The sequence below is a fragment of the Pagrus major genome, chromosome 6 (genome assembly GCF_040436345.1).
Source record: "Pagrus major chromosome 6, Pma_NU_1.0".
In the NCBI taxonomy this organism is placed as follows: Eukaryota; Metazoa; Chordata; class Actinopteri; order Spariformes; family Sparidae; genus Pagrus; species Pagrus major.
In genome coordinates, this window is record NC_133220.1 from 3,677,642 (window position 1) to 3,692,272 (window position 14,631).

At 42.6% G+C, this 14,631-nt stretch overlaps 1 protein-coding gene and 1 long non-coding RNA gene across 2 annotated transcripts in view; both read right to left on the reverse strand.

The window, feature by feature from the left end:
• LOC140997852 (butyrophilin-like protein 1) overlaps positions 1-10,683 on the reverse strand; it is a 158,962-nt gene extending 148,279 nt beyond the window's left edge. Inside the window, exons 1-2 of the mRNA XM_073467908.1 lie at positions 10,524-10,683; positions 7,804-8,105 (exon numbers count right to left, since the gene is read on the reverse strand). Of these exons, the coding sequence (XP_073324009.1) occupies positions 7,804-8,105; positions 10,524-10,593 (372 nt within the window). The 5' untranslated portion in view covers positions 10,594-10,683. The remainder of the gene's footprint in view (positions 1-7,803; positions 8,106-10,523) is intronic.
• Positions 1,852-2,957, reverse strand: LOC140997878 (uncharacterized). The gene is made up of 2 exons (XR_012179402.1): positions 2,848-2,957; positions 1,852-2,671 (listed from the first exon to the last, which is right to left on the reverse strand). It is a non-coding gene; the product is annotated as an uncharacterized lncRNA (long non-coding RNA).
• Positions 10,684-14,631: the final 3,948 nt, after the last annotated feature.

The following is a 14,631-nucleotide window of genomic DNA, read 5'->3' on the forward strand; positions in this document are numbered from 1 at the left end:
ACTCACCCGCTCTCAACACTGCCTGTGGCCCGTCCGGGCCTGGCTGCTGTAAACCTGCTGTTTGTGTTGCAGTCAGCACGGCTGACCTGCAGCACATGGCACCTGCAGCACATGGCACCTGCAGCATTTGGCACCTGCAGACCCGGCTCCCTCCCCAGGCAACCCCGCCACTTAACACTCATAAAACATAAAAATAGGCCGACCTGTACACAACACTAATAAATACATAGAAACTAAATAGCAGAGTACTTAGCTCGCCCGGGGTCTGAGCTTGTGCCGCCGTCCGACTCCCCGGGGCGGCGGCGTCGCTGGGCGGCGAGGACAGGAGCTGCTGGCGGCTGGTGGCGGCTGCGCGGCCGCACAGGGAGCGATGACGGCACAGCCTCTCTGTGTGGACCCTGGTCTGGCTACAGGAGGCAACCAGCCCCCCCTCCTAACACCTGAGCTGCTGACTCCCCCTGGCTACCTGACGCCCTCCCCTCCTCACACCTGAGCTGCTGACTCCCCCTGGCTACCTGACGCCCTCCCCTCCTCACACCTGAGCTGCTGACTCCCCCTGGCTACCTGACGCCCTCCCCGCCCACAGAGCGGTGCAGTCGGACGCGCTGCTCCTCTCTCCGCCATCAGTCACAGCTGCACCCGATCAGCCATTAAGGAGCCCCGCTGCTGACGTCACACACCAGGTGTCTCCCCTAATCTCACCACACTATGACACCACATTATACAGTGATCTCAAACCAAATCTGAGATCCTGACACACTACAAGACACCATTTTACAAGATCTTACCAACCATCTTCCCCGGGTGAGTCTGAAGTCAGCGGGTCCACGGATTTTGTAAATCTGCTGCGGGATGAGGAACTGATCTTCTCCACCAGTGGATCATCTTTCTCCTCCTGTGACGAACATCTGTCGTCTCACATCTTTTTTGGCTTTTGTTTTTAAGTTTTTCCAGCTTTAAGCTGAGCGACGTCTCTTTTCTCTTTCACTCCGGTCGATGCATTAAAACTGTTTCTTTCTTTTTCACCGCGCTGTTTGTCCGTTTTCTTGTCTTCAGTGATTTGACCACATTGCTCCATTTATTCAGTCAGCAAGTTTTTCTCAAAGGAGGAAAAGTTTGAGCTTCTCTGCCATAGTAAGGCAGCTTATGATGTAGCCTATATATTTAATTATTAATTTTAATTTCTATATCCACAATTATCCCAGCATGGATCTATTATAAGACAAATATATAATACATCCATGATTCTTCTTCTTCTTCTTCTTCTGTGGTCAATGACAAGAGTAAAATACACCTTTAATCCCGCTTGAACTGTGTCATGAACAACACAGATGATATTTGTCACTTAAAAATATATTTTTCCAAGTCATTAAAATCGCAGTTTGTTATTAATAAAGTAAAATCTCTGTAGTTTTGTGTTGAAGCGCTCAGTGAACTACATCGTCTCATCAACACACGTCACCAACACCAACATGGAGCCAACTGGGCCCAGAAAAGGTCGTAAGAAAGAGAGAGTTGGTTCTGGTTCAGTTCTGTGAGCTGCTAATATACAGGAGCAGCTCTACCATGTTTAAGTTACGAAACGACGTCACTAACGACACTGTTGGCTGTGTCGTCTTTATAATGACGTCTGATATTTAATTAGTTTAATGACAAACTGAAACTTTATTGACTTGGAAAATTATCTTTTAAACTGAAAAACATCATATGTGACATTCATGACACAATTCAAACAGGATCAATGAATTATTTGTCAAATTTATCTGTTGAAGTCTTCTGAAATTAAAATCACTTTTATTTCTTTGATCACAGTTTGAACACAGAAACATCAGAAACAGTCACAACACACAGTTTTGACATTTTTCATGTTTTATTCAAACGTTTGTATAGAAATGATGAAGCGCTGCCTGAAGTGACATGAAACACTACAAGTGCATCATCAGTGAACAACAGAAACATCAGTGTGTAACTGGACCTGACAGACTGCCTGAGCACCTGGAAACATAATAAAGAACCAATACAGGCTCGTCCCAAATAATGGCAACAAATATAAAAGTCACATTATATTTACTTGTAGCTACAAAGTGTTCACACTGACTGACAGTGTTAACAGCAGCTTTAGTTCAGTGAAGTCTGATGGTTTTAAAGCACATGTGGAGCTCAGTCAGGAGCTTTAAGCGCTACAAGCAGTCTGATAATATTTGGTCAATAGACGGCATTTATACAGCACTGCTGCCCTCATTCATCCATTCACTCACTCACTCACTCACTCACTCACTCACTCACTCACTCACTCACTCACTCACCGATGGCAGTGAGCTACCATACAAGGTGCTGGTCTGACCATCGGGAGCAGTTTGGGCTTCAGTCTCTGCATGAAAGTGCAAACAGCCTTCATTTTCACTTTGCTGCATCTCAACCCTTTAAACTGACTTTAAAACAGGTCTTAACCCTCAAACTGCCTGAAACAACCAGTCAGAACATCCTCACCATCATCCAGCATCGTCTGAAACTCAAACTGGTTCTTATAATGTTTAACTGTTACAACTCACACATACAGCAGCAGCAAACTTCACAGCACATGCAAAGAGAGTTACATTTCTGGATCAGCTGGATTCTTTCAACGAGGTCGATGAGTTGGGTTCAGATTGAGGCTCTCTCTTCTCCTCGTCTGCAGGAAGGAAAACAAAGTTATATTCAAGAAGATCTCAAAGGTCTTGAGTGTAAATATCAACAGAACGATTCATGTCTGAGATAAAACATCTGTCAAGACTCTGAACATGAGATACAGATAAAGAATGAGTTGTTTTTTCAGTTTTGTTGATACAAAACATTACTTAAACTTACCTTCCTTACAATTGAGTTTGATGCGACCCTTGGCCATGAGCACAGTTAGAAGAACAACACCACCAACAAACAGAGTGATGAAAACTACAAGAGCAATAACAAGTCCAGCAGACGACCCTGAAACAGATGAACAGTGAGTGCATCAGTCAGTGCAGATGATAAACAGCAGACTGGACCTCACAGCTCACACAGAACAACTAAAGGTGAGTCTGCTCCTGAAATCTGAACTAGTTTCACATGAAAACTCCACTGGGATGAATGTGAGCAGGAACAGTGATGTGAGCTCTGATCTCAGGTCCAGTTTCCTCCTGCTGGGCTCCACAGCTCAGAGGCTGCTTCTGGTTCTGGTCCCAGCAGTGAAGAAATAAATGGACTTAGTTACAGTCCATCACTTTGATCTGACAGTAAAAACACAGGATCATCTGATAAAATATAAAACTTCTTCACAATACTTTTACTGATACTTTTACACTTTTACTCAAGTGGACTTTTACTTGTAACAGAGTATTTTTCCTTTGCGTTTCTGCTACTTTCACTTCAGTAAAGTATCCGAGTACTTCTTCCACCACTGACTACTGTCCAGAAACATGAAGGTTAAAATCACTGTGAGCTTCTTGGTGCTGGTCGGCTCCACAGTTATTGGGCCTGATGGGAGCAGATCAACACACAGTCTGTAGATTATTGAAGTTGAGTCTCAGTAGAAGACTGAAGTTTTCACTCAGTTTGAAACATTTTTAAAATCTGATGAGGATCCTTTAGATCTGATTAATAAAAAGTGTGACTATATGTAATGAGAGGGACTTTTTACAGTGTAAAAATGAGCCTGTGCTGCCCTCTAGTGGACAAACTGTGTCATGAAGACTCTGATTCTCAGTCACAGTCAAACATCAGTAAATGTTGGAGGTGCTGAACATTTCTTCACTCCTGGTTTCAGGCTCAGACAGAAGAGGAAGACTCCTGCTCAGATGTATAAACCACAGTGTCACAGTTCATCTCATGTTTTCATCTTATTTTCACTTTAAGTCAAAACTTAATGCTGGATTTTAAGTTAATTCATCTTGTAATTAACCAACTCTGCTGCAGTTAATGAATAAAGTACCAGGAAGCTGTTTGTCATGTTGGACCTTCACTGCAACACAACGGTTATAATTACAAGTTTACATCGTCCAGTAAAAACTGCAGCTCCACAGCCTTTATGTTCAGTGTCATGAAGAAGTATCTGACTCCTTCCTGATTTATTCCATGTTTGTATATTTGTCACATTTAATTGTTTCAGATGTTCAAACAGAATCAAATATGAGGCAGAGACAACCTGAGTTAACACAAAATACAGTTTCTAAATGAGCAATTTAATTATTGAAGGTAAAAACCAGGACGACAAAGTCTTTTTTTAAATTATTGAACACTAAGAATGATGTCACCATTAAGAGGCACATGGGTTTCAGCATAAATGAAGGTTTTCAGGCCCTAAATCACACCCTGCTTCTTCATCTATTTTACTGTCACTGGGACCATAACTGACTAAATGAACATCATGTTGAGTTGAAGAAGACTTGAAACTAGAGACTGAGGCCATGAACTCATCAGGAGACTGTTTACTGAGGGAATAAATCAGGTGAGAAGCAGCTTCCACACAATCACACCTCTTTCTGAGCCCAGTGGAGTCGCCCCCTGCTGGTCGGTAGAGAGACTGCAGGTTTAAGGCACTTTCACACCTGAAGGCTTCGACTATATTTTATACAGTCGATGATCGGGACTGTTTTAAGTTTAAAAAGCTTTAAGTTGATAAAAAAAGATCACGACTCACTAAAAATTATCTTGAATTGACATCACATGAGATTTGTTGTCTGATATATTTTTTATTTCACTAAAGTCAGAGAAAAAATGTGTTTTAAAATATGAAACATTAAGTGTTTAAAAGCTTTTGTTTGAGTCTCTGACAACAACTCAGATTAACAAACATTCAGAGACAGACGGGTACAAGTACTCAAGTACTGAGCTTATAATTGTACTCTAATTTATGCAACTTTATACTTCTACTTCACTAGCCTATATTTCAGAGGTAATATTGTACTTTTTACTCCACTACATTAATCAGACATAAAGTTACTAGTTACTTTGATCTAAACTCATAAAATATAATTACATGTAGAGTTAAAGTTTGCTCCTAGTTTTCAGTCTGAGTTCAGTTTGTAGATTTACACCTGTACATTTAACTTGTCCAGGTGTGAACTCACAAACAGTCGGTGTAAAGGATTGAAACAGTCAGCAGGCAGAAGAGGCAGCCTGTGCAGCTTCACTACAGGCCTGTGTGGCTCCCTGGTCATTTTAGTGAGATATTGTTTGCATTGTTAACTGGGTCAGCCCCTTCATTTTCTGATTAAATTTACCTGTGTAGACACACCTGGTCCCGGCCGGGCTGAAACAGTTACTACTTTACGCCAGTAGATGGCGGTAGCAACTGAAAGCGTGGTGGTTGCTGCGGGCAACCGTTGTCGTGGTAACCGTTGTATCAAGTGCAGAGGAAGTCCAGCCGCAGCAGATACAGTGCAGCTGGTTTACATCCGATTCTGGACACTAATAAGTGTGTGTTTATCTGTTTATGTCTTTTCAGACATCTGTTGTACATAATAAATTCCCCTTAACACCTGAAGTGGACGTCTAAAATTCAGTGTGTTACACCTGGTTTGTGGAAACTGTCTCTCAACTGGAAAGGAGCCACAAACTTCACAGAAAAGGAGGCTCAGAGTTCAGGACCACTTTCAGTCTGAGCTCCTCAGTGGACCTGAGCTGGTACCAACATCATTCTTTCATGTCACTGAGACAAAGATTTAGTGATGAAGATCCTGTGGCATCAGAACCAGAAGCAGCACCAGTGTGACTTGAGGAGACAGAGCTCAAATGTGTTTCAGGACTAAGAGTTTCTCTCTCAGTGAACACAGTTTCTCTGATTAATGAACTAAATGAACACATGAATCAAGTGTATGTGCTCATATTGTAGTCATGTATCATCACAGTTGTACGTAGTCATATCCAACATAAAGAAAATAATGAATGATGTAAATGATCCTTAAAGGTGAATTCAGACTGAACACAAAAGTTGATTTTATTCCAGTTAATTTAACAGCTGGAGAGTTTTTACAGTGAATGTTTCAGCAGCACAAACATGAACTCCACTTCTTCTTCTTATTTCCATCCAGAACACTTTTATCTGCTTTTTCTGTTTTAAGTCTCAGAGTTTCTTCAGTTTGAAACATTTTCAACATGAACAGACTTTGAGCTGATGACCTGTGTGTTCAGTCTGAACTCAAAACTTTAAAACACACGGACAATTAAATTCTTTGAAGATTAAAATATCACTTACCATTCATGAGCACATAGGTCACAGCAGCAATCCTATGGCTGATTGTCTCCTGTGTAGCTACACAGCTGTAGCTGTCGGTCTTGGTCACAGTAATGTTGACAGTGATGTATGAACGACCTCCTCTTTCTGAGACCTGAGGTGTATCAGCATGAAGAGTGTTATTATCACTGTCCTTCCACTCTACTGTAGGAAGTGGATCACCATGAGCTTCACACTGCAGCAGACGCCAGTGCTTTGTTTCATTAAGTGTCTTGATATTTGGCTCTGGAGCTGCACCTGTGAACAAACAAGAGATATTAAAGGACAATTATAGCATAAAAAATAATTTGGGATGTTTCTTCCATCTATACTCTGCCTGTATATACAGTTTAAAGAGTGAAGAGTAAAACACAGAGGAACAGAAAGATAAAAAAGCACAATATAAACCTCCATCGTTTTACAGGATGATTTTACAGATTCACACATACAGTAATGTTCTGCTAATTTGAAGAGCTACACTATAAAAATCTTCAAGCATCTTTAAATGTTTGCACTTGTGATGTGTCAATGGATCTTAACTGTGTCAGTAAGAAACATTTTAATGAAGCTACTTGAATGGAAATTAACCATACAATCTGTCTGCATGGTTGGTGACTGAAGGTTGTGACAGATTTAATGGGCATGTTTATTTATTTAGTATATTTTCATAGTTTAATTCTTTCAAACGAGGGTGGATAAATATTAGAAACACCCCTCAGTATCACGACACACTATACCAAAAAGGCAATTTAAAGGTAACACAAACTACAGTCTCCAAACTGACAATAACACTGAATCAACATCTCTGAACAGTTTCAACACAATCTGATCATTAAAACCTTCATGAAGATTAATTCCTGGTCTGTTTAATGAGACTGGTGAGTTTTATCTGTGTTACCTGATAAACTGGAATATTGTGTTTATAACTTTGAATGTGTTTTTATCACTGAGATGATCAAAGCACAATATTTACAGTTTCTATTGACTGTCATTATAAATATAATATAAAGGCAGTTTTTAGTGTGAATCTTTAACACTGACACAAACTGAACAGATGTTGTTGTCTCCAGATGTGTAACACAGCAGAATGACACACAGAGGTTCAGCTCAACAGATGTGAGTGTGTTGAATGATACTGAGGCCTGTGGAGCTGATGACAGCCATTTTCTATTGATGAGAGCTGGGGAGTGACGTCATCAGAATCAGGACTCACCTGGGATGTTTTCACCTGTTCTGTCTCTTAAGACTTGACCTGAAAGGAAAAACAAACACACGTTAGATTGTTTTGAAACAGACAGGTAATACTGTGTAAAAGTCATATTTCATCTACTATAGACGGCTGAAATTTCATTGTACAGAGACATAATCTGCAGCGTGTCTCTGATATCTGCATGTTTGATACAGAGGTCATCTCTCCAGATGTGGCTGCAGCTCTGTGGGCTCGAGGCCCTGCCAGATGTGTATTCTGACCACAACAAAAGTCCATCTGGGACTCTTGAACCAGTCGCAGCAGTAAATGAGCGAACATCTTTAACTGTTTAATGAAAGCACTCACCAACAACAAGCTCAATGTTGAATGTTTGTCTCTGAAGATTTGGAAAAATGCAGCTGTAGTTCCCGCTGTCGGCCATCTTTGTTTTTGTGATCTTTATGGAGGCGTCGCCGTTCTTCAGTTGATCTTGAAAATGTGAGACTCGATCTATGAACTGCTGATCTTGACCTGTTTTGCCGTTATTGTAATATTGGCCGTCCTCATAAAAGAACACCTCCTTCTGACCATCTTTCTTCCAGTCAAAGGTCTGTCCTGTGATGTCCTTGGTGCTGAGCGAACAGGGTAAAACAGCATCATCATCTTCTTTCACGACCACTCTGACACCTGGAAGATAAAAACATGTGTTACTCAGTATGTTAACATGCAGAGTCACCAGGAAACAAAGTCAGATAACAACTTTACACACCACAACAAAACTCAACACCTGTTTCCTCTAACATAATAGTTTCGGTTGTGTCGTGCTTGTACTAATGTGGCACCCTGGTCATTTTAGTGAGATATTGTTTGCATTGTTAACTGGGTCAGCCCCCTTCATTTTCTGATTAAATTTACCTGTGTAGACACACCTGATCCCGGCCGGGCTGAAACAGTTACTACCTTACGCCAGTAGATGGCGGTAGCAACTGAAAGCGTGGTGGTTGCTGCGGGCAACCGTTGTCGTGGTAACCATTGTATCAAGTAAATTTAATTTATATAGCACTTTTCATAGATAAAATCACAAAGTGCTTTACAACAAGGATAAAATGCAATAGAATACAGAGATCACAACAAAAAACACACAATGGCACGAATCCCGGTGGCTTCACAGAGGTCCCAGAACATCGACATCAGTAAAGAGCCTGTCTACAAAGACAGGTTTTAAGTTCCCTCTTAAAACCTTCAGTGGACTCTGTGCTACGTAAGGTCAATGGTAGTGCCTTCCAGAGGCGAGGGGCAGAGGCCTGGAAAGAGCAGTCACCTCGTGTTTTAAAATGAGTGCAGGGACCATCAAGAGTTTCTGATCTGATGACCTCAGTGAGCGTGAGGGAGAGTAGGTCTCAGTAGCTCTGTGATGTAGGAGGGAGCCTGGTCATGGAGGGCTCGAAAAGTAAGTACTAAAATCTTAAAATGAATCCTAAAATTAATCAGTAACCAATGTAGGGAATATAAAATTGGGCTGATATGATCCCTTTTCTTCGATCCAGTTACGAGCCTTGCAGCTGCATTCTGCACAGTTTGAAGGCGATTTACAGCCTTTTTGTTAAAACACATAAAAAGAGCATTACAATCGTCAATGCGGGATGAAACAAAGGCATAATTATCATCTCCATTTCAGGTCTTGAAATCATGGACCTCAGTTTAGCGATATTCCACAGATGATAGAAGCAGTTCTTCACCAAGTACAGTGGTGGTCCAGAGACATGTCCTCGTCAAACACAACACCTAGGTTTCATAAGCTCGGTTGGACAGAGAGACCTAACTGACCTAAATGCTGCTAATAATCAGTGTTTCAGTTCTGGCATAGTTCAGTTAACCAGTGCAGTTAGTTTACATCCGATTCTAGACACTAATAAGTGTGTGTTTAAATGTTTATGTCTTTTCAGACATCTGTTGTACATAATAAATTCCCCTTAACACCTGAAGTGGACGTCTAAAATTCAGTGTGTTACAGTATACAGTAAGTAGTACAGTAAGTAGCTTTAAGCTGTACAGTATAGTTTATTAGGTTTTTGTTATTGAGCCTTGTGTTTGAATTTTACAAAATGTATTCAGCTGGAAACTCTTCAGCTTTATAACACCAGGAGAAGTTGTAGTTTTATTCATGTCAGATCTGATTTATTGGACTGGATTCAAAGACACAACTAACCACCAAACTATCCTGTTCCTCAGCTGCAACACACGTTTTAACTTTGTAATTCAAATATGTTCACTGTACTTTCTAAGGACATCAGATTTAAGCTTCACCTCTCTCTCTCACGCACACACACACACACACACACACACACACACACACACACACACACACTACACTTACACAAAATACACACACACAATGATTAACTAATGATTAACTAATGATCTGACTTGGTAACTATTCAGTATCATGTTTCACACTGATTCATATATAACTCATGAATAAAGTGACTCTAACCCACAGATATTTATTTATGTATTAATGTATTTAATGTTTAATTGTTGAGGGACCAGTTTGTGTTAAACCTGCTGCACACTACAGCTTTTATAGCCGAAGCTAATCAGTAATGAACGTCACCATGAACTCATCATCAGCTGATGATTGATCGATAACGTGTCTCCCAGTCTGTCCTGTGGTAACTCATTATCTACTATATAGTTTATATGTAACTCATTAACGATCCAATAACTATCAAGTCCTTCCTGATGAAGATCTGCGCCACGTCTCTGTTTTATTGAGGGAACTACTTTAGTTCAAAGTGAACTGAACTTTAAGAGTCAAAGTCCAACAATCACAACATCCTGAAGGTTTCATGTCTGCACGAGCGTTTCTGTGAAACCTGTGCGTGTCTGCAGCAGGATGGACACGACGCACACGCACACACACACACAGCAGTGATGACGACATCATTACAGAGCATTTCGAGATTAAAACTCAGCATCATCCAGCTGTAATTCTCCTGTAATCGATCCAATCAATACTATCGATGAGTGCTGATGATCAGGGTGCGTGTGTGACGTCACAGTGAGAATTAAAGACTGTCAGTGAGTGATGATCAGTTTTCTTACCGTCTCCAGCAGCAGACGTTTCTCCAGAGCAGCTCAGCAGACAGAGACACACGAGAGGAAGAAGCTCCATAGTTGTGATGTCCTCTGAGGACTTCACCACACTGATGGTGTCTCTATGTGACGGAGCTTCACACACTCCTCAACACCCTGACTGGTTCATCACAACCTGTTTCTGCTCCTCAGCCTGCAGCTGCGGCACTTCCGGTACTAATACTTCAGAATAAAAGCGCCATCACCAGGCCTGCAGCTGCCATCGCATTTTGTCTGGGTGTTGGCCACTGAGAGGAGGGAAGTAACGAAGTACAAATACTTTGTTACTGTACTTGAGTAGATTTTTCAGGTGTCTGTACTTCACTGAGGTATTTATTGTTCTGACAACTTTTGATCTCTTGATCATTTGATCTCTTATGCTCACGTGTTGACCACAGAAGATGTTTGACGAGAAACGGAAAATAGCAGCCTTCTTAAAAGAGGATGTGTCACTCATCACACCTGTCACGCACACACACACACACACACACGCACACACACACACCTGCACCGTCAGACCTTTCTGTTCCACACATCGAGGCTGGTTTTAGGACAGTAGAGGGCGCCACAGTCTTGAAAATGGACGCTAAGATAAACACCTCAGATTTCAGGTAAAGAGGGAAAACTTCTCTTTTTGTTTCTAACTTGTGGTTTAAATACTTGAATCCCAACTAACCCAGACAGACCGAGCAGGAACAGCAGCTGGGCTCGATGCTTCAGGAGGCTCCAACAGAGTCTGGATCTGAATACAGTCCAATGTATGATGAGTGGTGGATTTACAAATAACCCAGTTATCTAGTTAACTGGAGGATGTCCAAAGACTGAAGAGAAAGTCAGAGGAACACCTGGAAACACAGACATGATGATAAATAATGTACTGTCTTTTGTTGTGAAATGCAGTGATGGAAGGTAACTAAGTACATTTAAAAAGAAATGATGAGTCCAATAATCAGAGAAATGCTGAATATCAGTTCAGATAATTGGCCCGGCTGATAATCGGTCGACCCACAGTGAACAGCTTATACTTAATGTTAATGTGAAAATACGTATAATATTATATTGTGTCTGTACAACTGCTGCACGCGCCTCGCGTCAGTTAACGGCTGGTCGCGTGAAGTTCGCCGCTAACCGCCGCTAGCTGCCGCTAACCGCCGCTAACCGCCGCTAGCTGCCACTAGCCGCCGCTAGCTGCCGCTAACCGCCGCTAGCTGCCACTAGCCGCCGCTAACCGCCGCTAGCCGCCGCTAGCTGCCACTAGCCGCCGCTAGCTGCCGCTAACCGCCGCTAGCTGCCACTAGCCGCCGCTAACCGCCGCTAGCTGCCGCTAACCGCCGCTAGCTGCCACTAGCCGCCGCTAGCTGCCGCTAACCGCCGCTAGCTGCCACTAGCCGCCGCTAACCGCCGCTAGCTGCCACTAGCCGCCGCTAGCTGCCGCTAACCGCCGCTAGCTGCCACTAGCCGCCGCTAGCCGCCGCTAACCGCCGCTAGCTGCCGCTAACCGCCGCTAGCTGCCACTAGCCGCCGCTAACCGCCGCTAGCTGCCACTAGCCGCCGCTAACCGCCGCTAGCTGCCACTAGCCGCCGCTAACCGCCGCTAGCTAGCACCGCCTGCTCTGAGCGGCCGCACCGGGACAACACGCCGGGATTCAAAGCTCTGCCGGCGGCTCTGCAGAGCTGCTGGTCGGTGTCTGGCTGCTGACGTCGACTGGGGAAATACTCGGACAGCAACACGGTGAGAAACAGGGAACATGCGGCAGCTGACAGCTCAGTTTCACTGCTCATCCGAGGAGCCGAGGAGCCGCATCACTCGGTGTCTGCTCACTCCGTCACCTCTGGTCGTTATTTCACATCTTAACTCTTCATCATCCTCCAGTTTATTTCTAATGTGAGGTCCTGACTGACAACTGTGTGTGTTTGATCCTCACTGTGCTGTTAAAGGAGGTCAGTGTGTCTTCAGTCGTCGTGTCATTCATCATGAACTGTGTGTGTGTTGAGAGGACGTCTTGTTTTCATACAGCGCCACCTGCTGCACTGCTGTGGTTAACTACATGTATAATAATTAACTAGATATATCATAATGATTATTAGACATGTTATTGGCTTCAAACTGACTTTTCAAAAAGCTGCTAACAGTCGTGATGAGTTCATGAAGGTTTTCTCCATCTGTGGTTAAACGTTGTTGGTTGTTCTGCTTTGTTTTAACTGTGTTACACTGCAAACTCAGCTTCAAATGCTTTAAAGGGACACGATGTTTGGAGAAGACATTCACACTCAGTATTTTAATATTTACAGCATTAATGAGGTAATAATACAAACTCAGATGTATTTATTTTCTCCATCAGTGAGTAAACAAGCTGCTCTCAGAGGAGAATAAGGTCCCAGAACACTGTTTGAAGCTACAAAGGTGGCAGGGTCCGCCACATATACACACTTCAAGTATCAAGGTCTTTTTCACACTTTTGCTGGACTGTGTTACATCTAAACAGTCACTACAACATGTTTCTGAAAGCATTTTAGGCAGCAATGGGCAGAGTAGTGACAGACTCTCGGTTCATAGTTGCACCATCGGGTTCAGACAGTTTGATCAGAGTTTGGTGAGATGATCCTCACACGATACAAGAGAGACGGGCAGCTTTGTCTCCTTCTCAACATCTGACTGTATCTTTGTGTCCGTGCATCAACAGTCTGTAGTTGATATGACAGCCCTGAAATCTGAAGGGTGACGTGTTTTGGCAGAGTTTTGCAGGTAAAAAGGTGAGGGGGCTCTGGGTGCAGGCAAAATAGAGAGAAGTTTAACATTGTTCATTTGTGTTTAGCACCAACATTGTAGTGACACAACGCTGGTTGTAAATCTAGTGTGAGCCTCACATTGTGCTTTTCTGCTTCTCTCCTGTCTTCTCTCTTAAACACAGTGTTTCAGTCAGTGACGGGATAAAAACAACATGATTACATCACTAGAGCCTTAGTTATACTTGATATCTCACAGTCCAGTAGTAAATGCTGTGCTGCCCTTAATAAGCTGCTGTTTACATTGTGTTCACAGGTGCATCTCCAGAGCCGGCGCTGGAAACATCCTTCCTGCTGAGGAGCCTCAGGTCTCAGAGAGAGGAGGCAGCTACTACGTTACCCTCAACACCACTGTGACCAAGACAGGACGCTGCCGCTGTGTAGCCACACAGGAGGACATTAACCATCAGACTAGTGCTGAAACCTTCCTGATTATCAGTGGTGAGTTTTCTGTCTCAATGTTTTACTCACAAAATGATTTTAATTGTTCATGTGTCATTAGTTTAAAGTATTTTAGACACCCTGAGACACACTAAGTTTTGTACTCTCTGGTGGGGCAACTTTTAATCATGATGTAACGATGGTAAACAGCTCAGTAGTCGATGACCGTCAGCCAGCGATGGATGATGGCCCATTGGTCCAACACTGTTGTTGGCCTGAATACATCAGCTGTAACCCTTAAAGGAGTTTCTACACTCTGAGAAATATCTTTACCAAATATCTTTAGCTAGGGCTGGACGATAAATCAGTATTATTGATTAATTTGAGTTTGTGGTTTAGAAAGATTTTTAAAAATGAAAATTGGTTTTCTCTTTAACTTCCTCCGCCGTCACTCCCCCTGGACTCCTGTAGTTCATAGTGGCCTCCGGCCTGCAGTACGAGCACCAGGCTAACTGTTTCACCATGTCGACAGTTTTTATGCTATCGCTAAGCTAGCAGCTTAGCATTCCCTCCCTCCTCTTTATTTTACCGCCTCTTTACGAGTCCTCTGTCCTGATTGGATAAAGTGGGCAGGGATACCAGAAAACGTCTTTTGTCTTTACTTACTGACCAAACCCTCTGACAGTGATTACTGTTGGAGTATAGAGCTATTAAACCGTATTTTAATTGGATAAAATAACACTTACAGCAGCTTTAATAAATGTTATGGTTGATCTCAGGTCCTGAGAGACTTCAGTCTTAAAGAACCACCTGATTTAAAGGACGACTGAGTTTGCACATCACTCAGCATATGAAGCCTTTGTCAGGCTTTATTAAATAAACTGAATAAACACAAAGTTATTGCTTTATA